This window comes from Oreochromis aureus, linkage group 7 (assembly GCF_013358895.1).
Source record: "Oreochromis aureus strain Israel breed Guangdong linkage group 7, ZZ_aureus, whole genome shotgun sequence".
Taxonomy (NCBI): Eukaryota; Metazoa; Chordata; class Actinopteri; order Cichliformes; family Cichlidae; genus Oreochromis; species Oreochromis aureus.
Window position 1 is genome coordinate 40,759,950 of NC_052948.1, and position 26,718 is coordinate 40,786,667.

Genomic DNA, 26,718 nt, shown 5'->3' on the forward strand with positions numbered 1-26,718 from the left:
ACTAAGCTACTGTTAGGATATCAGTGGGCTACAGAGGCCAGGACCCCTTACACTCACACCTCCTGTCCCACCCTCCTACTCAGACATTGTGCAGGATTTGGGTCAGACACCAATTCTCACACAATGGCGTGTGTGTGTGTGTGTCATTACACTTGTCAGAGAGGCTCTGCAAAGGCTCTGCGCATGTAGGGAAGCAAGAGGGAGCATGGAAACAATTAACCCAAATTAGTTACAGAACTGCAAGGACAAGTAGTATTTATACTTGTGGTTTTTCTGAGTAACACTTCAATCTCAAAGAGGTAGTTTCCACTACAGCAGTACACAGCGGGACAGAAAAATAAATAAATTAAAAGCATAACGAATCATCATGAAGGATTTCTTCAGATCAGCCGTGCAGACAGCCATCAATTTTATTTTGTTTCCATTAACTGAAAAGTTACAAAACAGCGTCGCCGGTAGAATCATTTGTTATCATAAAAGTCTCGTATGCCTACGTAAGAGTTTATACCTTTTTTCTCCTGTGCATTCTGAAGAGCATCATGACAAAAATAAAACACAGTTACTTCTGTACACTTGAACACATTTCATAACACACAAAGAAGAAAACTATGACAGCAGTAAAGTAACATTTATGTGTTTAACACACCTTTTTTTGTATTTTCTTTATCCCTCCAAGCTGGTTAAACCAGTTGCTGTATTATGTTTTACAATAAATTTGCATTCTCATGAATGTGGTCTCTGCTAGGAATAATGACAAAATATCCAAATGCATTTAAATGTTTGTTGTTTTTTTTTTAAAAACACACCTTCTTTTTGTCCATTCACCTTTAAAGTAAAAGTTTCCTCTTTTTAAAATGGCTGCATCGCTGAGGCACAACTTTTATTTTGAAGGCAAAAGTCCTCTGTTTCCATTTCACGTCACACTTTTTACTATTTTACTACCACCCTGCGAGGTGCAGTCAATGTGAAGTAGAGGCCTTTTTTTTTTTTTTTTTTTTTTTTAATATACACAGTTTCTTCTAGCAACTAGCAACGTCCAGGAACCAGCCAGGACATACACATTTTTGTGTATTCTGCTGTAAAACAGAACTCAAAGCTTCAAAGCTGCTGTCCACAAAATAATGAGTCCATCTTTTATATACAGTCTACGGCTTAGGCACACAATTATGAGGCAGCTACCTAGTTTCTTATATTTTTACATCTAGGTTATAATTAAATGTATTATTAACAATATTGGCTGGCTTCGTCCAAAATGTAATATTATATTTTGTAAATGTCTTTTAAAACTTTATTAATGTTATAGAAAAAAACTGATGTGACACTACTTTGCATACTATTATATGCTGTTTATATAGGTGTGAGATAAGTGTCCTAAAGTAAGCACATAAATTAACATGAGTCTCAGAACTATATTTAAGCACAATCTTCAAGCAAATTAAGTAAATGGAGGTTTTTGTGTCGATTAGGAAAACATTCACTCTTCAAAATCATGGCAGCAAATCTGAAATATAAACACACAAATAGACAGTGTCACGCGAGTTAACACACTGTTGTAAGAGCACTCAGCTTAAAATTTGAATGATCTCACATAATCACCCGCTGCACTGGGCAGAGTAAGTAGCCTTTTAGCACAACGTCACGAGCCTTTGGCAACCCCGAGTCAACTTGTGGTTGAAGAAAGGATTGAAGAGAGAGACAGAGAAACACAGAGAGAGAGAGACCATTATTCACTGATGAGTGGGATAAAGGGCAGCGGGGCCTCACCACACTCGAGTGACAACAAGTAATAGCAAACCAAAAGATGGGAAAAGACCTTTGAGTGACCCAGTTTAACCATTAGCACTGTTTAAGAAGTGGAGTTGGGATGTCACAGGTCCAGTAATATTCCAAGTGCACACCAGAATCAGCAAGTTTGTGATGCTCTGTGTGTGCACGAGTGAGAGCGTGAGAAAGAGAAAGTGGAGAGAAAGATGTGTTTGTGTGTCAGGAGAGATCACACCGAGGGGTGTGGGAAAGCAGCATGTGCTACAGTTTATCTTGATATGTCTCCTTCTTTGACACTTTGCGCTCTCCTTTTCCCATTTCTTTGTTTCTGTTATACCTTGGCTATCAGTTTGAAAATGAACTACAACTACAGATATTGTCTGTGTGTCTGTGTTTTAATTGATTTTGTCTACAAAATGAAATAAAAAAAAAATAGAAAACCAGAGTTTTAAACAGAGAGTTAAGCTCAAATCACAATGAACCAAGCTGAGAGAAATCCTGACTGCTTTGTTTTTCTGTGAACTAAATAAAAAGCCACATTGTAGCATAATAACCTTACTGCTTTATGTTTTTTGGCCTCTAGGGCCAAATCAGTCCTTTTGGCCAAATTCAGTCTGGCTGGTTTTCTGCCTGCTCAGCAACATATTTATCTGAGCACCCGGAGAGCTCCCTGAGAGCTGTGTAACCCATGAGAAAAAGCTGCTGGGAGAAATAATAAGCAGGTATGGCAAGGTGAGAGCGCCTTCTTGGGGAGATTCAGTCTCTAATTGAAGCCATCAATAACTCAGACACACAGGTCCCACTGTGATAATAGGGAGCTGACAACCTGTCTCGGTCCACAAATTCTATTTTACCACACATGTGAATACACCAACGCGTACAGACACATGCTATTGTGGAGCTCTGCAAAATTCACAGCTTTCTCCATTTTTGTTGCTGTAACACATCCACTGTCATTGGCGAAGGCTCAGTTTAAATTTGCTACAATGCTAACTGATCAATGCTGATCCAACTTGTTATTTAATGTATATTAACACAGAGCACGTCAAAAAAATTGAATTTGGATGACTCTTTTTGATACACCCTGTATTTTACAATTCATCAGAGTGCCGAAAGATGAAGACATCCATCTGATCTGACCCGATTTACCTTGTTAAATAGCGGAGAATAGTGGAGGAAGAGGTTTTTATAAACTGGTAGGGTAGCATTCACAACTTGCCATACATTTAATACAGTATCTTTATTAGATTTTTTTCCTAGGAATTTTATTGGCTTTCTTCCTAATAAACCTGACATATGCAGTCAGTAGACAGACACAGTGGATCCCTCAACCCTGAAAATGTATAGTTTTAACAGAAAATCCAATACAACAGTGTTTTAAAAGAGATGAGTCAGGCTTTCGCTATTAACAAATAGAAAAAGTCCCACTAATACACTACAGCAGATGTTACTGAGATCTAAATTAGTACCTGCATTACCCAGATTGTTTCTTTAGCAGCCATATGGGACCGAGGTTTGTTTTGTTTGACTCAACAAAAGGTACATGTCTTAAATATACTTTAACAAGCTTTACCTCCTGAGCAAAATTAATTGTGCTTATGCTGTGTACTAGTCTGAAACGGCTTCACAGCACTTGTTCATGTCACAATCACTCTGCTGGTTGTAGTTCTTTTCCTCACAGACCTTTTCGTCCTTACTGGTCTGATGAATTTATTTAAAAACCCTTTTTCGCCTTCTTTTTCCTCTTTGCAGAGTTGATGTTCCCCACCTTGGCTTGACATTACAGCACCAGATTAAAAATAGAATAATTCTCATTCAAGCAAACAACGAGGACATGACTAAACACACTCACACTTTAATATGCGATGTCCCACCCATGCTGTCCCTTAAAATGTTCCGCCTGAGGTCCATGAATCAGTCTCACATAGGCAAGACGAGTGACATCAGTGTCAAAAAATAGCAGCGCTCCCTGCTGCTGCTTCCATCCAGACTCAAGTACAAATACACCCACATAGCATAAATCCATAATAATGTAACAGCGAACATTAGCCAGACAGTAGTTGTTAGATTGCTCCAAAACACATAAGCTATTACTAGAATCATTAAATCCTCTGTATGATGTCAAATGTGTGTTTTGTGTTAGCTGCAGCAATGTAGTTGCTACCATAAGTGTTTACCTCTGTGGGTCAAGTCTCCACAAGATGCTGTTCAAAATAAACCTTGGTAAAGCCAAAGAAGCATTGTGGTATTTTTCAGTCTGTACTCTTGCCTGTTCTGACTGTGAACATTGACAGCTCTGCTAATATTGTGATCCACCCCTAATAGAACATGTCACCTAAATTTAGGCCTGGGTAGTATACCAGATGTACCCAGTACAGGGAGAGGGATGGTTGGGGCATAATCTCCTGTATGGTATGAAATGTAAATATCAGCATGTCCTTGAACAGACAAATGCACACTGCGGCAGTCTAAGTGGTTCTTTTCACTCATGGCTCTAATCATATATTTTTTTTAAATCGTATTACAATACAGGAAATCTACTTCTGTCCATCTGTGAGTTTCTTTGTCCACAAACAACACCTACACCATCAGGGCCTAAGCAACCAAACTTAGCCCCTGAAGGATCTTATCTTTATCAGATACATTGATATCATCATGTTGCCTGGCAACCACCTAACAACATGCTAAAAATGGCACATTTTTATACACCTTTAAACACATCGTCTCTTTTTATTTTGCAACAATAATATTGAACTTGTATCCACGAAAGCTGAGAACCAACTAGTGAAAACGACATTCCCCACTCACAGCTAAAATCTTGGCATCTCTGCCACCTCCAGCTCTGCCTCCTACATTTTTATCAGTGCCACTGTCTCCAAACCATACATCATCACAGGTCTTACTACCATCTTGTGTAAACCATCCCTTTCATTCTTGCTGCTACACTCCTACCACAAATCGCCCCCGAAACTCGTCTCCACCCACTCCACCCTACCCATATTCTCTTCATCACCTCTCTTGTGCACCGTCTGTTGCTTTTGATGGTTGACCTCATCCACACTCACCATCTCTGCTCCCTGCATCTTTATTCTGATTTGTATATTAGTTTAATTTGCCGACACCCCAAACAGGACAAACAACACTGTACATATAAAACTAATGTAAGACAAAAACCAATGGACCATATACACCATCCTTACTCTGGTTATACTGCGTTTTTGTTAGACTTTCACTGCTAGCAGGGCTCAAGCATCTCATCCACGCATAGTAAGAACCAAAAGGCAAAGATAACATTCTATTTAAGGCTAACAGACGTTTTTTTCATAGCATCATTTTTATATGCATTAAGTAAAATTGTCTGAATTCAATGAAAGTAAACAGAAAATGTACTCTGTATCAAATGGCAGCCACATACTGTAAGCAACTAGCTGGTGAAAACTGAGCATTAAACAGTTAGTGTCAGATATTTCCAAAAAGAGCTGGTAGAGACTAAAACCAAAGCCATAAATGCCATGAACGATAGGCTGCTTACAAACAAGGTGACCAATCAAATAAGTTATCTGCCAACACGTTGATAGGGTTCCTTCAGAATCACACCAAAAAAGTAAGATAATTAGACCCCTTGTTCAGAGCTGAGACCCCTTTTTTCCTGCATACATGCTTCGGAGTTCTTAGTGGCTAAATGTTTCACACAACATTGAAAAAAGAGATCTAGATAATTAACATTCCAAATGACAATCTATACTTAACATTTCTACTTAAATCTCACCTCGGTTTCCCTTTAAAATGAACTCAAAAATCAATCGGAGCAGTGAAACATCCATTTATGTTTTGCAGAGGGACACAGGGGATAATGGCCTCACTGGCAGATAGCTTCTTTTTCTCAAGAGAATAGGCCTTGTGACTAAAATGGCAACAGAAAAGCCTACAGTCAATACCAGTCTATCCACCAGAACAGAATAACCTCCTAAAACCTGGATATACACACTTTCAAATTTAGCCTCAGATGCTCTATAATACATATCGATACTTGAATGCATCTTTTTTATCTCTTTTAAGAAACAAAGCACACCGAGATATAACACATGACTGAATTACAGTAACTGCGAACAGTAAGTTGATACTGCTGTAGAGACTTCATTAACTTTCTTAGAGGGGAACCAGAACATAAAAAAAATACAAGTCTAACACAATCAAAAAAAATATAAATATATTAGATAAATTATCATCTGTGAACTCTGCATTCTCAAACAATGAGCTCAAGAGGACGGCTGAGGGTTATCAATAAAAGATTAAAGTATGTGGGCGCCATACCCATATGAGTTAACAGCTCTTATCAAGGCTGCTAAGAGATTCATAATGAGAGCACCAGAGACAAACACAAAAAAATGTGGTAATAAAGCTTTGCAAATTCATTACAAACTTCATGTTTAAACCCTTTCCCTTGGCTGGAAAGCAAAAGCAAGCTATTTTCTGATCTCTAACACAGCAAATCAAAAATTAATCGCTTCACTGCTAGCTAATTCACTTACATAAGAGCCTGAGCTGAGAAAGGAATTTCAGAAACACAGCAACAGAGGAAATACAGAGTAGAAAACAGTTTGCTATAAGCCTGTGGATTTCAGCTAAAAAGGTCCAGCACACTGACAGGGCATAAAAAATAGCTATAATTATTTTAAAAATGGACTTTGTGTCAGGAGTGGCTTTTTTTAAATATGTATCACTGTAAATTTCTCAGACGCCTTGTGAAAATTTTTCCTACAAATCATCTTGAAGTCGCAGTCTTTAGCACACAAAAGCAGTTTTGTGGAGATTTAGCAACCATGGTCAACACTCCAACCAACACAGATGGGATGTAATTCTCTTTCAGTGTTTTTTGGAAACTCGCCACTTAAGTTTTATTCTTGACTCGTGACAGACTGTTTTGCACTTCCTCTTTATATGAACAGTTTTTTCCCTTCCCAGTCTGGATCTTAATCCAGTCTTCACAAATAACTGGCAGTCAATGTGATACAGATTCTGTCCTGTGACCAGGGCAACTGCCATCGACTGGAGAATGTAGATGCGAGCCTCTGAAGTGTTCCTTCGGCCTCTTCTAAAACATGCTCGCAGTGCATGTTCTACACTTGTTTGTTTGAGACCAACAACAATTTAAGGGGGCAGTTTGAGACCACAGTGTGTCTGTAATTTACAACATGTAACCAAGGAAACAATGGAGCTGTGAGAGGCATCTGTAAGTGGCAATTACACAATTATCAATCACAAGGCTCCTGTGTTCACCGAGTGAGCGAGACAGGGGGAGATATTTATGGATTCAGCTGTGTATCCAACATAGAGGGTAATGCAGCTCTTGGATGGTCACACTGTGGGTAAAACACACACTTAAACAGACAAAAACACACACACAAACATAGAGGTTTGGATCCAAAAACGTGCTTGAGCACTCACCCAAACACACACACACACTTTCATAACACTAACACATCTGTTTCCCTCACTGGAGCAATGGAGGTCTTGAAGCCAGATGCCACAATGTGTCTGCCAGAGGTGAATCTCTTTCTGTCTGTTCTGCTTTTCACTATAATCATTGCTACCTCGACAGGCTAAATCAATTCATTAAAGCTCGTTTTTACTGTGTAAAACACTGGAAGTTTCCACAGTGGAGAGAGAACTCACATGCTACTTTGGATGCTGCGTAACTGCGTGATTACATTATGTGCTCTGCAGTTATGCTTCATTATATAAAATGTAAATGCAGCTACTCTATATACAATATACTGCATGTAAGAAGAGGAGCTGACAGGAGTTACAGAGTAACAACGGCAACTTCAAGAAACACAAAGAAGAATTTCATGAATCCAAAGCTGTGTGTACGTTTGTTTCAGTAAAGTGGCTGCACCTGTGTCTTCAGTGCATTCCAGCCTGCTAACTCACTAAAAATGTGAGTTGGTGTAGCTACTGAATGTATCCGTGATGAGCTTGCCAGTGTATCAAAGTGCATTTCTTTATTTTACACCAAATTAGTTCAAATTATTAGATTATGAGTGATAAGCATCAATATCAAAGAACAGTAACAGTGCTCTGTTACCAATCATGTAATGGTACTTTTTTGCATTTATGATTTAATAATTTGACAAGATCCCCAACACCACTGGCTGAAATGCAAATCCAAACCATAGCAGAGCCTCCACCGTGTTCTACCTGGTCCATGCATAACAATGACAGTTTGAACAAAAAAAAAAATTACTCCATAAGATCTGTTGCCACTGATATTCAGTCCAGCTCTTGTGTAATGTGGCATACCTCAGCCTCTTTTACCCATTTCCCTTCCTGAAGAAAGGTTTCTTTACAGCCACACTTCTATTTAGACTATTTCTGATGAGGCTTTGGCAAACAGTAAATGGATCAACCAGTCAGAGGCATCTCTTAAGTCCTGTGTCAAGTCTTTGCTGAATATTTTCCTTTTTCTTAAAGCACGACTTCAAATACTGTTCATCTGCTGTACATAGTTTTTAGGCCTTTCACTTCATTTTTTTATCCCACACTTGTTGAAATGATTTCAATTTTATTAAGGACACACTGCACACCGTGTAATGTGACAATGTATTAAAAAAAACTGTCCAAATAAAATGCTGAAGGACCTTCACAAAGCAAGAAAGTTCTTGCTCCTTGGAATAAAACTATCTAAGGAATTAGGGGTAGCTCAAGACTGTATAAAGTACTGCAGATGTAAGATCTTTAAGAGACAACCTCAGGAAAGAGAAGCATTGTCCAAATTAAGGATAATTTCAGCCAACACCAGGAAATACACCTAACCACCACCATATCACCTTTCTCAGATGAGGCCATTCACCTATCTTTCAGCCAACTGCTAAAAGATGCACAAAGGTATTCTGATGGGACACTGACTCACTTAAGTAATCAATAGAGTTAAAAATATCTCATGGCATGATACATTAGTAATAGAATTATTCTACCTTCCTCTGGTCTGAAGAGCAGACTTTGGGCACCACAGACAGATCATTTTCTGTTTTTAATGCAAAGTCACTCTCAAGGCAAAAGCACAAACATTTACACAATAAATACAGAAACATATTTGCGCTCGCGCATCAACATCAAGGAGTGGCATCGCTCTCTGGATAAATGCACAATACACATGAAAAAGAAGTCCTCAGAGAACCAGAAGCATTGGTTCCCCTGAGTGACAGATGTGATATTTACATAAAGTGTGCTTGCATCAGGACAGGCGCCTGGTAAACGCAGTCTTCCTTAAGACACACTCCCATGACAAAGCCTAAAGAAAGTGGCAGTGTGTGCCTTTAATAAATAGTGATATAGGTGTGAGGGTTTCTGCTGGGTGTTTATCTTTGCATGTGTTTTTTTTTTTTTTTTGAGTTCCTTGGTTCAACTGTGTTCTTTTGCCTTTTCCATCCACTACTACTACCAGTAATACTACTCAAATACTGGACCCAGTGCACATGTGGCACATGTGGCATTCTTCTCTCAAACTTAATTTAAAATCTCAAAAATTATGACCACAATAATAATGGTCACTGAGTTAAAAAAACAAAACAACAACATTCCAGTTCAAAAAGAAATCACGTGAAAGCACATAGCACTGCTCTTAACTGCATGTTAATTTATTACTCAGTGCAGTTATACCATATGTATGTATATATATATATATATATATATATATATATATATATATATATATATATATATATACATATATATATATATATATATATATATATATATATATATATATATATATATATATATATATATATATATATATATATATATATATATATATATATATATATATATATATATATATATATATATATATATATATATATATATATATATATATATATATATATATATATATATATATATATATATATATATATATATATATATATATATATATATATATATATATATATATATATATATATATATATATATATATATATATATATATATATATATATATATATATATATATATATATATATATATATATATATATATATATATATATATGTATATATATATATATATATATATATATATATATATATATATATATATATATATATATATATATATATATATATATATATATATATATATATATATATATATATATATATATATATATATATATATATATATATATATATATATATATATATATATATATATATATATATATATATATATATATATATATATATATATATATATATATATATATATATATATATATATATATATATATATATATATATATATATATATATATATATATATATATATATATATATATATATATATACATATATATATATATATATATATATATATATATATATATATATATATATATATATATATATATATATATATATATATATATATATATATATATATATATATATATATATATATATATATATATATATATATATATATATATATATATATATATATATATATATATATATATATATATATATATATATATATATATATATATATATATATATATATATATATATATATACATATATATATATATATATATATATATATATATATATATATATATATATATATATATATATATATATATATACATATACACATATACACATATACATATATATATATATATATATATATATATGTATATAACTTTACAGTCAGCTGTAGTGCTAAATGTCCAGTTCTGTAACTACAACAGAATTAGCAAGATTTTATCATTTTGTGTTATTAGGGTTTAATAAATCCTTTTCATAACAAATTTTGGAGGAAAGAAATTTTCAAACAAACACAACAACATTGCAATACTTGGTATTTTTAGCTTTACTGGTGTTCAGTCAAAGCTTGTAAAACTTCTGTGTGTCGCATGTTGTTTTTAACATGTTTTGAACTGCAGTTGAAAATACAGAATAAAAAATGGCGAACATTGGGAAACTATAATAACCAGAAAAACTATAACTGTGAAGGAGACTCTGACCCAAACTTGGTGTCACAAAACTATTTTACAAAATAAAATGTACATCATATTTATGTAATCTACAAGTCATCACTTCTAATGATGTCAGAAACTTTAAGAGAGTAGATGATAAGTAAGTCTGATGATTGTGCATTTTAAAAAAAAAAAGGTCAATGCTTTTTAAAATCAGCTACTTCATTTTCAATGCCTGGGATGGACTAGCTTCCACTCCTCTTGTCTTATGATAGCTTGGATAGACTTCACCCTCCCTGCAACCTTCAACAGGATAAGTGGTTAAGAAAACTGACAAATGGATGGATAATTCATTTTTCTAGTTAAAAGGACAAATATTCTCTGGTTTCACCTTCTCAAGTGTGATGATTTGCTTCCTTTATCTTTCACTTTAAACACTTACTTAAAATCTTCGGCTTGTGGTGTGCCGGTTTACAAACTGAGCACATCACTGCGGTGTGTTAAGACAATTTTTTTTTCACAATTCTATAAAAGTATGTTCGTTTTATTTCTGTGAATTAGAATAAGCAGACATACTAGGCTGACTACTGGGTGGGTAGGTGGGGATGAGTAATATGACACCCTGTGTTACAATAGTCAGTTTCTAGTTTTTCAGCAAGGGGGCCCCAACCATCAATAATGGATGAAAAGAGAGTGGTGCATACATGCATGCAAGCAAACACACCCTTTTGTCAAAAGTCAAGAGTGGAATTATTGGATATGCAGCTATAAAAGTGTACAACACAGATCTGGATAGTGCACAGAGATGGTTAGAAAGGTTTACTTTTAGGAAGCGTCTACAACCAACTCACATAAACACTGTACAAATTCAGCAAGCCACAGTATGTCAATGCTACAGATGCTGCTGAGAAAAGACTTCTTGAGTAGTCACTACGAGCCAGTCACAGCCACTTTACCCTGAGAATTCATGGATCTATAAAGTGGGCCAGATGAGAAAGAGCTGCAATGAAAATGACACAGTGTGGTATGTAAAACTGGAGCACTCGGAGAGAGAAAAGGAAATAAAGAGAAAGAAAGAAAGACCCAAGACTTGATAAAGAATGGCAGGGGGAAAAAAAGCTAAACACATAACAGGGTTTAGCTTTGACCATGTGGACTCCATGTGGACATAACAGAGGAAGCTCAGAATCCCACAACAAAGCAGTGCATGCAGAATAGCTTCATAATCTGTTCCTCCTGCATCCAAATTCAGTTTCTGTAAACCGTCAGTGAGATCAATGTCAGATAAGCTATTTGGCATGTTTGCCGTGCTTAACCTGACATTTTAGAGAGGTCTTTTTAATTTCCTGTTTTTGCTTTTTAGATGTACTTATGTTTGATTCAAATTGGCTCCTTGACTTTTATAGTAACTGGAACAAGGTATCAGCCCAGTGCAAACATCACATGCCTTCACTGTGACTTTGTTTTCTTGCCATCAGGTTATTTGCACAAGGTTTCTGTTGAAGACTTAAAGATTCCAGCCATTACGACAGAAGTGCTGTGAGGGAAATTACCCAGACTTGTCGTTGAGCTATGTACAGGTAAAGCAGGAAAAGCTGGACAGTTGGACTTCTTATATCCATATATACCAAGTCTTGGATTGGATTGCGCTGCCTGTCAGAAAAAAAATACGACTAACAATGGATTGGAGCAGAAATGTAGAAAAGAAAAAATGCTGATGCAGATAAAAGGTTTTTAAAATTTGAACAACTAATAAGAGATTTTTGAAGACGCACTTCACATTTCTAACCTGCTCAGGATAACACTCAGATTTCTCTTACTTGCTGTAATGGGACACTTTTGAAATCATCATGATTACACTTCGAGGTAACAAATTAAAATTGTAAAAACAGCATTTGCCACTATCCGTAGTTATGTGTCCTGTATTCTTGCAGACAAGTGCCGTCTCTCCACCGCTGAAAATCAGCTGTCATGGCCAAATTGGGCTTAAAAATCACCATTTGTACTGTGTAGTGCGCTCCAGGCTGAACAGCACCGAATGAGAGAGGCAGCCGGAGAGAGCAAAATGGTCAGGGGGATGGATAAAGGGATATTGAGTGACATAAAAGAGATTTCACAGAAGGAAAGATGTTACCGAAGGGCATTCAGGGAAGAGATGGAGGAAGGGGAGGGGGATCGCAACATGAAATCTGATCTTCCCCAGGAGCCTACAGTTATCCAGTCCCTCTGCAACTAGCAGCTCAACGAATAACAGACAATAAAGGGAGCTAGAGTGAGAGACAGCATAATGGGATTTCAAACATCTCTTCACATCTGCCGAAAGGTTGTTTTTTGACATTTAACACATGTCTGTTAAACTGGGCAGATCCTTCTCTCAAAACTGACAAAGTCACATTGCAGTCAGTTTCACATATATTTTGCTCTTTGTGCCTAATAAAGTGTCTCTGAAGATGAGGACATTATCCTAAGTCCTGAAATCCTGAAGTCCTGAAAAATGAAGACACTGTTAATCAGATGCTTTCCAGATGGTATTCCATGATGGATGAAAATCGGACAGTACACTTCTGCATTTATAATTCTATATTATTGACAAGATCCCCAACACCGCTGGCTGAAATGAAACTCAAACCATGACAGAGCCTCCACAGGGTTTTACAGATGGTTGTAAAAACTCACTGACTTCCTCTATAGATGCTGATTAACCCAAATTTGACCCCAAAATTTCAAATTTGGATTCATCACTCCATAAGACCTGGTGCCACTGATTTTCAGTCCAGTTCTTAGGAGGAAAGGCTGGGACACCTCAGCCTTTCCTCCCCATTTCCTGTTACTTAAGAAGGGCTTCTTGATAGCCACACTTCCACTGAGACCATTAATGATGAGGCTTTGTTGAACAGTAGACAAATCAACCGAAAGACCAGAGGCATCTCTTGGGTCTATCCATTTTTGTCCATTTTTTAAGGACACGCTACACATTTGCCAAGATATACCAAGTTTTCAACAAATCACCTTGTTGGGGAAAATGCTATTTTATGTCTGTGAAATTGTGGCTTTGGTATTTTTTTCTTTTATTACACTCCTCTAAGGAAATAAGAAAAAATTTAGCTTTTTATAACAAAATGCATAAAGATACAAAATAAAATTGGTTCATTGGTTGTTTGCTATGTTTTAAACACTATGCTGGTTCATGCCTTGAGTTAATTTGAGTTAAATGTATTTTTTATGCTGGAATGACTCACAGGTCCGTGTTAAGTGGCTTAGTAAACAAAAAACATTCCTCTGAAAATGGCCAGATTCATGGACTAGACTGAAAATGAGAGAAAAAGCAGCCAATGTCCAAAAGGAACCTTTGAAAGAAATGCAGTCAAATCCTTTGCCACTGCCTTTACCCAGACACCTTTTTTAAATAAATCTCTAAAACACAACTTGTCTTCAGTCTGAAAGTAAAAAAAAAAAAAAACTGGATGGACTGAAAAATGTGGTTAAGTCATTTCTGCTCGTTCACTCTGGTCTGTAAACATCTGGGTCAGTAGCCCAACTCGAATCAGTTTGATAAGGTGGTATTTTTAGTTTTAATCTCTCTACCTCCTACTTTCACAGAACGTTGGCACCACAAAATAGAGCCTTGCTGATATAATCATCTGATATGCTGCTTAATATACACCAGCATGACATCCTTGTTACAGGACATGATGCTGGTAAAAATGTGTTTGCTTTATTTACAAAGGTTTGTCATAGTTTTTGGAGTTTCCAACACGGTATTCAGTGTTTTGTTTATTTTTTTTTTCTTAGTAACTACATTTTGTTATAATCCTGCTTTGTGCTAGAATTCGCTGACATTCAATTAAGCATTTATATAAGTAATACTAGCCAGTATATCCACACAGGAATATTTTAATCATTAAAAATAAAAAATAAAATGCACACCTACACCTTGCCTGGCCAGTACTTTACAACAGACTGAACAAACTCGTCTTGCTACTTAGGTTAAACACAGTCTTATAGAGCCTAGGGGAAGGTGGGAAAAAAACAAAACAAAACAGACACACTTGTACATGCATACACATACAAGAAACAGAGCTAGCCAGCTGACAGGTTCAAAGTATGCAGAAAGCCCGCAGTGTAACAGGACAAGCAGAGGGAATGGCTGGCTGTAATGAGCTCTTTGTTTAGTTTTATGTGTCATTCCAAGCAAGGGCTGGGGGTTGGGTTTGGATCGATTGTTCCAATTCGGAATCATTTCAGACTGACAAAAACACCTGGACTGACTTGTATGTTCAAGCATTTCTATCGAAGGACAATGTGGAACTCTTGAGAAAGTAGGATACTGGATTTTATTCAGCACAGTTTACCAGTACACTGCCTATAGCCTACTGGTATAGTCCATAGTCCCTGCTCATAGTCTACTTCTTTATGTCATTGAAGATAACCAATATTGCTCAAACACTGTACACGAACTGCTACTGTGAAAGAAGAAACAGCGCTCTATGAGTGAGCTTTGTACAGAGCACAGAGCAGTCAGCCTTATCTACTAAAAGCCATCCTGGATGAGCTCATTCTGTCAATTTTAGCAGTATGCATCTGCCTCAGCTATAAGATGGTATATAGATGGAAATTGGCTTCAAGTAGATACAAATTAGAAGCAGCACTTTATATGGTGCTCAGATGAAGTGAATGAGGCAGGCAAGGAGAAGGCAAATGGGAAAAGGCTGGGGGTGATGAGATAAAGAGGATGAATAAAGTGCAGGAGAAGACCTTTAGGGAAATAGGCGCATGATGTCATCTGTTGCTCATTTTCTTTTTTCAGGTTATTCTTACATGTTGTGAATGTCAATGAGGCTCAAAGCCTGTTTTGTCAGATTTCATACTGAACTGAGATTAAATGCAGCTGAAAACAAACCGAGCAACACGTCTGCTGTGAGATAATGATGTCTTCCTCCATGCGTGTTTGATAGAAGCACAGTCTGAGGGAAAACATGGGAATGTGGAGGGGAAGATGGCTCTTAATCATCTGCAGCCACAGAAAGCTTGGAATGCCTAAAGAGTTTCCTCTCTCCGTTTCACCCTTTAAGATTCACAAATTCCAAATTTTCATGAATTTTTAGACTTTTCTGCACCTTCTCTGTTTCTTTTGTTGAATCCGAGGTAACATCAAGAACCAACCACATGCAATAGTTCACTCTGAAAACAACATGTCCTTCACTTTTTTCTTTTTGCAATATTAGACAAAAGACAGCATGATATTGAGGGCATTCAGGGAGCCGAGGACAGGGGATATGACATCCTATTTAGAGCTTAACCCTTAACCCTCTTTAGTTCTGATGGAGGACTGTAGTTAACACTATAAATGTAAATAAAGCCATTTTCTAAAGAATTATAAGCATTTAAAGGTATAGCTGCAGGAGGTGGTAGGAGTGCATCTTACACTGGTAGACTGAAAAAAAAAAAAAAAACCACATACACAGTGCATGTATGGAAACATAGCTGGAGGAAAAGTCAGATGCAGGTGCACGGGAAGAGTTTTTTTCTGCTTTGTAACAAGAACGCCTGCTGCTAACAGCTGGCACTGATTGTGTTGTTTTACAGAGATTTCGTCAGGTAAACCCCTATTCAACAATTACACACAGAGGCCTCACTGCGAGGGGGGTCCTGACTTTGATGTCTCTCTGCTTTTCCCCTTGCTTGGTGGAAAACCAGGAAGAATAAAGACAGAGAAGTGAAGTGCCACTAAAGGGTTCCAAGCAAAGGAAACCAGAAGCAGATGTTTTAATGAAGCATTGCTGGAAAGAACAAAACAAAGAGAGTATAAGAAATGGCAAAGAAGGGAAAATAGTCATATAAATGTATTAAATCTGTAACCACTGTAGTTTAGGGGTAACCGATCTAAAAATCTTGGGCTAAAGCCCACCAATAACACACGATTCACTGTGGAACTTTTCGGTATGACTTTTAAACGTGAATACATGTCAATCCTAAGTGTGGCATATCGGATATGATGCATTTGTGCTGTAATGCTTTAATATGAGCTGTGTTAAGTGAGGAAAAGTAATGTTATTAGGCAGTTTTTAATACCCTGACTGAAGAGTGGCGATTAAGGCTTACAGATTTCAATCACTAGAGAGGTTTCTGTTGCTCTTTAAGCAATACTGTTTAGTTTCCAGTTATTACATGTGTGTGAAAATGCATCACAGCACTATAGGCTTATCTGCCTCACATTGTTAATAAAGCAGCTCTCACTGAGATCAAAATGTGGCTTTATATTGGTCACGGTGTCTCCTGGAAGTAGACACGGTGTATGAGGCCTCATTCACACAGGCCTAAAGTCCTGTCAGCGACCAACTGGCAGCCACCGGTTAAAAGAGAAAAATGTGTATTCTCTGACCGGTTATGAGTGGTTGTTGGAGGAAGTTAGCAGGCAATCGTGTGAAACTGGTTACAAAGAGGTTTACGGTGCCACGCCGAAATATTTTCACCTGACAAGAGACAGCAAGCTAGACCCTCTACTTAGTTTACATAAGCTTTCTCTCAGGAAATCATATGTATTAAGATACTATGTCACTGTAAATTTGTGTTTGCGTTTCCATGTCTTACAAACATGATGGTCACTGTTTCACTTCACATGTTTTTAGTTATTTAGTAGTTTTTTATTCTGTAAACTGAGATACTTAAGTATATAGTGAGCTCTGTGACTAGTAACACAACCGTGACATAAATAGGTGGCATGCTCCTTTATGTCTAGACAAAAGTAAATGAGTGTAAACAAATCAGTACGGAGCCTTGTGGTCTCAACCACCTTAACCTGGCCCCTTAGAGACCTGGCTGTGATTAATAACCCATGCAGCTAACCGAAAATATGCAGAACACCAGCAAACACACAACAGCATGCACTTATACTGCAAGTACAAAGCTCTGTGGTAAGTGGTGAGCTGTGCACGCTAACTAGTACAGTTTCCATGCAGTGTGGCCAATCCAAATTATAATCTGAGTGACTGGGACAGCACGAGCCATGTTAGGGGAAGCCAAGATGGCCACTGTTCAAAAGTAAGGGGAGTTTAAAAAAAACAATAAGGGGGGGGGGGTCAAGTCACCAAAGTTTATGACAGGGATTTTCCAAGTGCTGTCAGCAGCCGAGAAAAGATTGCAGCTAGATGCTTGACATAGGAAATACACAAGCAAATACAAAAAGAAGAATTAAGTGAGGCAGGGAAAAGTAATTACCTTGTGGACGGATATGAGTGTGTGCTGTTTATGTGTGTTTGCCTTTGCATGTCTGTCTGCAGTTTTCAGTTATGATTATCCAATCTGCTTCCCTTCACCCTAAGGTTGATTTGAATGTCCAAAACTGTCCCCAAGCCTGCAAAACATGGACAGCGGACACACACACACACGAGTGCACACGGACACACACAACCTCAAACAACAACACACACAAGAGGCTCCCGGCTCACAAACCCAGCCAGGCAGTTTGACTTTCTTTGGGGAGATGCTGGACTTGCTCCACCCTGCTGCCCAGTGCCAACCAAGCAATTCTAGGCCAGCCTCTGTGCCAGACTGGACTCTTACATCAGAAACACAGCAATGCAACATCATCACTGAACACTACAAGGAAACTCTACATCTATCCGCATTATATATTTGAATGCATCTGAATCAATTAGCGGTGATCTGTGGCATGCATGCAGTGGTTTGGGAACATATTTTGGTAAGAATTTGTGGTGTAAAGTTATTTTGTATACAGAATATTGTTTGGATCTGGTGTTTTTTTAATGTAATCACTTAAAAGCTGTAATTTATATTGGTTAAGATGTTACTGGAAGCTTTTATTTCTGTAAGCACCTCATAACAAAAAAAGGGATACATTTTTATGTCCACTGTGGCACAAATAAAATATAAAAATACATAATTTGTGATATGAAAGTTGTTTCAACAATCTACATACCTACATATCTTTGGGTAGTTATGCGCATCAGTAAATACTTATTATTTGGCTTTTGGGGGGGTTTTCTAGCAAAGAAGATTTCTTCTTCCAAAACTGATCTTGCCAAAGGAACAAAGGGTCAGTTTTATCCCTGCATAATTGGTCTGAGCAGGCTGCACCAGGCCAATGAAAGGCTGAGTTGAGCACCCAGCTGGCAAGAAAGGCAGATTGGCTTCCCCTCCCTCAGCTTCCAACCTCTTCTCCTTATCCTCTCATACTTCTTTCCACTACTCCTTCAACCACTCAAGGCCCGACTGCAAGCCTGCAGCCTGCTTTCACTCCCCAGTTCACTCAACTACACATGCTAAATACATCTTTTTTATAGTCACTGCCAACCCCGTGTGAAAAAGGGGGTCATTGTGCTACACAAGGATACTATAAAACATTCCTTTCCATTTTCTGTCCCCCTTCTGTACATGTGTGAAATACATGCTGAATCATATGATGCAAAACATACAGCCACTCTCAGATCCTCTCTGGCTTCCCTCTCACAATGCTCACTCCACTGATCACTAGTTTGTTACAGTATTTAAAGATGCTGAGCAATATTCGAGACAGCCAAACAGGCAACACACTTAACTCTGATTTCATGAGGAGGATCTTGTGTGTATGCATTTCACATTATGGTGTTTCAGGTGATAAATATATTAGAAATATATCCAGAAATGCACGCAGACAGACACTGATGGGATAATCAGATTTTTTGCCCTCAGGAATGGTTTTTCTATATGACTGTTTTTTGTCTTCTCCTACACATGTTTTAATACGTATTTGCAATGACAAAACTTTTGCTATTACAGAGGTGCTCCAACTTGCTAATACTCAGTTAATCAAGTGCATTTGATTAGCAGCATCTTGTTGTTAGTTACCCTCTTAATTCCTTCGGATTCCAAAGGGTGCACTTAGTTTTTCACAGGACTGCACAGAATCATAGGAAAACTTTTTTCACATGACTGTATATCTTCCACAGGTTTCTTAATACTACTGGTTGCCTGTGTAAAAATCAGCACCACGTGTATCATAATGTAGATTTTAAAAAAGGTATTAACCTATTCATTTCTATAATAGAGAGTTTAAGAAATGCAATTACTTTAAAATGGTTAGTTTGTGATAATCCCTGCACATAAAGCATGCAGTACTTATAAATAGGACAGATACAGTGGGTGAAGCTTTCTCAGGTTTGTCCTTTGCTATCCCTGTCATCAGAGACACAAATCCTCAGGTTCTGCTTCAAACCTCACTTGGTATCACACTATGAGGGAAGCACCTTCTGGCATGACCAATCAGAGAAGCTCCACTATCTGTCTAAGACAGACCAATCCTTCAAGAATACAGGGGTTCCCCGAACACATGGATCTCTTGACCCAACATCAGGCATTCTCACTTTCTTCCCAGTTACGATCACTAGAGTTCGTCAGCGGTTCTGAACCAGGATTATCTATTCAACTGTTTGCAGATGCAGCCACTAAGGTAGTTCCTGAATGTGGGTTGTTGTGGGTTCAGGAATCGTTTTTATTACGTTGTAATTATATTTTTGTTACTGGAAAGATTTTTCTGGTAACAGGTTGTTGTGTTGTTGCATTCCTGCACCTTATCAAGTTAGCATGATAACTGAGCTTGTGTTTATATAGCTATTTGCTGGCTGTCAGAGTTGAGCATTAGTAGTTATGTCAACCACTGGATCTGTCCAGGGAACACTGGTGGCAGCAAGGTAAGGGACATCATAACCTGGACTTGCCAAAATGTTTGTGGGTTGATGAACTCGGTGAAAACCCCCCATCCCCTTTGCATCGCATGTATGGGTGTCAAACATGCACAAGCGTTGCTGGCAAACATCAGCTTCTGCAAACAATGCTATACAATGCCAGGCAGAATCCCTGAGCAGCATTTGCAAGTGTTGGTGATCTCAAAGATTGATCCCCACTATTTTGACACCAAGGCAAAACCCAGCAATAAACCCATCTCAGCTAGCACTTGCATGGGCAAATGTAAGAAAATCATTCAGACTGCCTGGTATAGATCAAGGGGCAGTTTTAAAGTGGTGATGGGAGACTCCATGTTCTTGAAATGATTTATCTCAGACAGACATGGTGGTAGCGGCGCTTCCGTGACTGGTCATGCCAGAAGGCGCTTCCCCCATAGTGTTATATCTCACCCAGTTTTCAGAGAACCTGGGTTACGCTAGAAACAAAACATTTCGTCAGACTTTCCTTCAGATTAATTCATGGAAACAATGTATGAAGACACTAACCATTTTTTGGGCAGCACAAGAATCATTACACTTTCTTCAATGAACTGACCTCTAAAAACTTTGAGTGGGTGAGATGTGTGGGTGGGGCTGGGCTGGGGAGCAAAACCAGAGTAGGGGCACTTTCCTGCTACTGCTAAAAAAATGTGAGTTTTATAAGTTAATCCCCATCAGTAGGTTTACCATACATAAACCAGACGACCTCCAAGAGTCCCCATATTTTAGTTTAGCTTTTTTTCATTTTTACTGTATTAAATTAGATTTTCTGTAATCGCTGTAAAAGCAAATTAGAAAACTCAAAGTCAAAATGTAAAAGAAATGTGTCAGTCTAACTCAGGATGAACGGTTAAATGTTCGAGGATACACTGCTGAGCTCATATTTGTTCAATTAAGTTCAAAAATGAAAAGTTGGCAGCCGAAGGTTTTACCTGCAAAAATGGTGTGCTGTTTTTTCGTTTTTGTTGTTGTTGGGGTGGGGGGTGGTTTTGCCATTGCTTTTGCCATTATCTTTCACTCAGTCATATCTACAAAAGATCTGGTTGTTATATTTGTGAGAAGAGAAGAGAAGAGAAGAGAAGAGAAGAGAAGAGAAGAGAAGAGAAGAGAAGAGAAGAGAAGAGAAGAAAAGAATGACCTGGCCAGTCAGCATTATCTCACAATACAACAATGGATCAAATAGTGGACGTTTACACCTACTGCTAAAAGCACTCCAACTTTAAGGTATAAGAGTGGGCATCAAGCATGTCTGTCTTTGTGTGCGAGCCTGAGTGTGTGTTTCTGTTACACAACGGGAGAGTTCTTCCCATCTGTGTCTCTTTCCAGCCCCCGCATCCCTGACCAATGAAGCGAGAAACGACAGCTCTGCCTTGCACTCTGCCTCCCTCAGTCTTCCTCACAACACCGTCCACGCTCTTCATTATAATCAGCCGCCCACTAAAAACACACACACTTCCTTTACTATCCCTTTATCTGCCTGTCAAAAAAAACAAAAACAAAACATACACACTAAGGGCCCAAACATGATGCAACATTCACTGTTATCATCATCATTGTTGTCAACATCATATGTATCTGTCCTCAGCTTAAACCCCAACTAGAAAACAAGGCATCCCCGCAGGGTGTCTAACCATAATTTTTTATCTTTTGCTCAAATTCCAGATTATCCCACTAAATGTATCACCCCCATCCTGCATTTCCATCCCTGCTTTTCCGGCTCGCCTAATTTCCCACAGGGCTCATTGTTGTGGAAAAGATGCTAAAACAAAGAGGGCAGACAGTGGAGTGATAATCCTAAACATAGCAGCTGGAGATAAGATAGCCATTTGCTGTGGACTAGCTATCTGGGTTTTCCTGCTAAATGAAAACAATCTTAATTGTTAGAGCCAATAGCTTAGCATTGCTCTAAACTGTTACTTGCTATTTAAAAAAAACGTATTTTCCTTTCACTGCAAGTATTTCTGGAGTGGTTGTCCAAACAGGATGCAATCACGCACCTTGACGATCGCATCCGGCCTGGAAAAGCATTTTAGCTGATCCCACCAGGGCCACTGTGTCAGTGGTTCAATTCAAATAAATGAATTATAGATGCAAAGAGGCCTGTTCAACATTCAGGATATTAAAACAAATAGCAGTACTGGTATACATACAATAATGCTTTCGAGAATGAAGGTAGACAGAAATGTTACTTAGATTAGCTACATTTTTGCGTACTTGTACAGCTGTCAACACTGTTCCTAAACTTTCCTTGCTTTCACACTTTCTCTTTAACTTTCAGTTCTTCCAATCCCACTCTATAATACTGCCTGTGTTTCTTTCCCTTTTTACCATTTATCAGACTACCTCCTCCCGACTTTCCAGTTCATCCTGGCACTGGAGCACGTGTGTGATGCCAGCATCCTGCTGCCTGTCTGGTCAAGCAGGATGCCAGTCCCAAATCTGTTACAAGTGAGTGCTAAAACACTCCTCACTTCCACTGCAGAAAACCAGTGAGACAACACTCCAAAATGTGCGGAACTGCAGCTAACCACACCTTGGTAAACAACAATCTATATCTGAAAAATATACATATATATCAAATATTTGAACTACCCAAGCAGTGTTTGGCTTTTCCTTCTTGTGACCTGGCCCAGCCTCTGAAATGGAAACTTTACTGCGCAATTACAGTAAACTGTGCCCTCCTAACGTGCTTTTCCTCAAAGCAACACACTTCACTCCTGCTGGGCTTCAGCATGACAGCTCAGTAAGCCAGTACCCATGATTTCAGCTCCAGGCTGCACATCTATCTGCTAGCTGTTTTCTATTACAGGTGCCATAGCTGGAAGGCTGCAATTTAGCTGTTAGGTATACGGTAGATAATTGTAGATAATTGTTTGGAAAGATAAGACTGGATTTCTTTTGTTCTGCTGGTGAAGAGTTTCAGGCTGTGGTTCAGGGACAGTTTTCGAAATTCTGAAAGAAAGAAAGACAGGCAGGAAGACAGACAGTTGTTCGAATTCCATACTAACAGCCGCAAGAGTCATCTGAGAAAGGCTAGACCTGCCGTTTCAACGCAGACTGACCACATTTATTGTTCACCCACCCGACACACATTCCAGGAATAAGCAGAGGTGGATCTTTCATCTTTCTCCCACGCAAGGCCGTCCAGAGGACACACAGTCCGGAGTGTTTGCGTGCACGTACAAAATTGTGCTAACAGTATCTCTCACAAAAACGTTTGGCTGCTTTGTGGCATGAAGAGGAAATACAAATTACATGAAGAAGGGTCTAAAAACGCAAAAGAAAAACACACCAACATAATTCCAGCATGACTAAATAATACTCATTCACTCAAGCTTTCATTCTTTTTCCCCCTCCCTCCTCACAGAAAAATGTCTTAAAATGTCCTTCGCCCTCCAGCCCACCTGACCTCCAACAAAACATAGATTACAGACAGCAGCCACCACTCACCTATGTGATCTCCATGGAAACTGTTGTCATGGGATGCTCTACAGTGAGGCATGAGGTCATGATGGGCAGCAGGTGGCCAGATTTGACCAGTCTTGCGAACACTCACAATAGTAGCCTCAGACATGACCACATGGCCTCCCTGCTGCCGGTGGTGACGCTTCTGGGACTGCGGCGTCGGAGGGCTGCTGCTGTCGAAGGAGTGCTGAGAGTTCTGGGAGTTCTGGGAGGGTGAACGGCTCTTCTCTCTAAAGGGACGGCGGAAAGCAGTGGTAGGGCTGGGGGAGACGTGGCTGGACTGACCTGAGGAGAAGTCCTCCTCACTGGATGTCAGGTTCTCATTGGAGCTGCAGTCTGGTGTATAACCGCCACCTCCACCGACATCCTCAAAGCTACCTGGGGAATAGGAGCGACGAGGCCAGGTCAGAAGGTGATCATCACATCCACCATGTTCTCTCATTGTGACTCCAGTGCTGCTACTTCCACCACCCCCTCGTCCGTCTCCACTGCCACCTTCACCCATCATCACCCCACCAACATAGACGCTGGAGTAGGCTTGGAACTCAGAGGGCTGCCAAGGAGGGGGAGGTGGTTTTCCCCCATTGGCCCTTCCTGAATGCCGTTGATTGGGTTCCCCATCTTCATATTCTGCATCATAACCACAGGTGCTTTCAGTGGACCTTCCTCGATAGACCGGCCTGGCACGGAGCTCCCCTGCCACCGTAGCCAGATTACCTGGTAGGGAGTGAAGAGATCTCTTTCGCTCCATCTGCATGGCCTGGCTGCCTAGTGAGCTGATCTTGTCAGAGACGTCACGGTCGTTGACCCTGACCAAACCCCTGTCATGGTGGAACTCCATGTTGGTATATAGCGGTGGTGGTGGCAGCGGCTGCTTCTCCTGGCCCTTAGCTACATCACCTGCTGAGTGCGAGTTCGCCCGTTTGATCCTCTCAAAGTTGGATCTAAGAGCTGCCACACCAAGTCCCATTCCAAGCTTGTCCTTGGGGTCAGTGGGAAGGTCCTTGTCTGGGGGTGGAAGGGTGGGCCTGCGGGGTGACACAGTAACACCACCTCTCTGCTTTGATGGCGACAGGCCATCGAGGTTATCGCAGGAAGTTGACTCTGCTTGCTGAGGTACATCAAAGGCTGACTCCAGGCCATCACCGTGGGAGGCTGACTTCCTGGCAGGTGGAGGTCTGGGTTTTGACCTGCCAGATCCATCTCCTACAGGCTGAAAACGGCTCCTATCCCCACTACCACCACCACCATATCCTCCACCACCTCCTCCTATGCCAACTACACCAGTCTCCTGCATGTGTGGCTGCTGGGATTGGATTTCAGCACCCTGTGTGGCTGCAGGGTCCATCCCCTCATTCAAAGGTGTCTTTCTGAAGCCCCACCGCTGTTTGTCATAGCTCTTTCTCTCTTTGGCCAGGAGGGTCTGGAGGTAGATCATGCGGAAGCGCTCCTTGTTCACCTCCTGCTCCAGGCGTCTAATGGATGCTTTGCACTTTTCCAGCTCCTGCTCGATGCCCCCGACAGACCGCAGCTCCATCTTGGGGGGCTCTGACTCTGGGAACTGCGCCTTCCACGCTTCAATGAATCCCACCGGTTCTACCATATTATGTGGGGGTTTTTAGGGGGGAGGGGGGTTTGTGACCGGCTCTGGTTCACAAACAGAGGGCGGGGGGGTGATGTCAAGTGTGCACTGTTTTACCCTCCTTTGTTTTTATTCCGATCACCACAGATTCCTTATCGACAACAATGGCCACTTCCAGTAGCAGTGACAATGGTTAAAGGTAACCCGTTCAAAAGCACACAGTCTAATTGCACACACTTGTCTTAGGTTGCGCAGTCGCAACAATAAATCCCATTCTGAACAAGAGAAACCGGCTGTTCAGTTACAGAAAAACTAGGGAATGTGCGAGATATAGAGATGAATACAAATCTATAATAGAGTTCATAATTCTTGTGCATTATTCCAGAAAAGGCCACTTTTGAATCGTTTTTTCTCCCCTAAATCAGCGTCGAAACAATGACAGTATGTCTTCGCAGGGTGACACTGGTGGTCTGTTTCCCACGGAGAAAAAAAAAGAAGAAAGAAAGTGTTTTAATCCTGCTTGGTTTACTCACTCGCTGTCTATGTTTACCATCCCAGGTTTGTGCGCGGTTCATTCACTCTTGCCCATTCATATGGCTGTAATCCCAGGTGCTGCTGCTGGTCCTGACCAAGCGCCTTTGTACCATCAGCGCTGAAGGAGAATGGATAAAAAGCGCAAAATGCAAGCTACGACAACATCTGTTTAACAGGAGAAGGGATCAAGCGGTGGATCCGGTATTAATTATGTTGCTCGTTTCGTTATCCCATTTTTCCACAGCACCTATGTGGTATTTTTTTATCAGTTCCCTTCCAGATTTATCCCGTTTCTTCGGCCGTGAAAGTGCCGCTGTGTGCGCTACCATCTCAGGCCAGCAGCACTGGAGGGCTGCGAGAATGGGAGGGACCAGAGCCACACTGAGTCTGCTGGTTAAAGAGACAGAGCTGGGGTACACATATTTGGTTTTCAGTGAGGTTTAATTTTCTTTTAAATGAAATGTATCCGTCTAAGCAAGTTCAAATACATGCTACCGTAAATTACTGGCTCTTAGTAAAATTTGAACTCATATCCCATCAAATACATCAGGAAACACGGGGTACCACTACTGCCAGTGTTCCCGCTGCTGTATACACTTTTATTAAGAGCAGTTAATATAGATTAAGAATTATTACAGCTTCTGGGTTCATTTTAATTTTACCTG

General features: G+C 39.3%; 1 protein-coding gene across 1 annotated transcript in view; it reads right to left on the reverse strand.

Moving 5' to 3' along the window:
• The window catches only part of bcr (BCR activator of RhoGEF and GTPase), a 92,027-nt gene extending 65,632 nt beyond the window's left edge, over positions 1-26,395 (reverse strand). The window contains exon 1 of the mRNA XM_039615222.1: positions 23,923-26,395. Coding sequence (XP_039471156.1) covers positions 23,923-25,540 — 1,618 coding nt within the window. The 5' untranslated portion in view covers positions 25,541-26,395. The remainder of the gene's footprint in view (positions 1-23,922) is intronic.
• Positions 26,396-26,718: the final 323 nt, after the last annotated feature.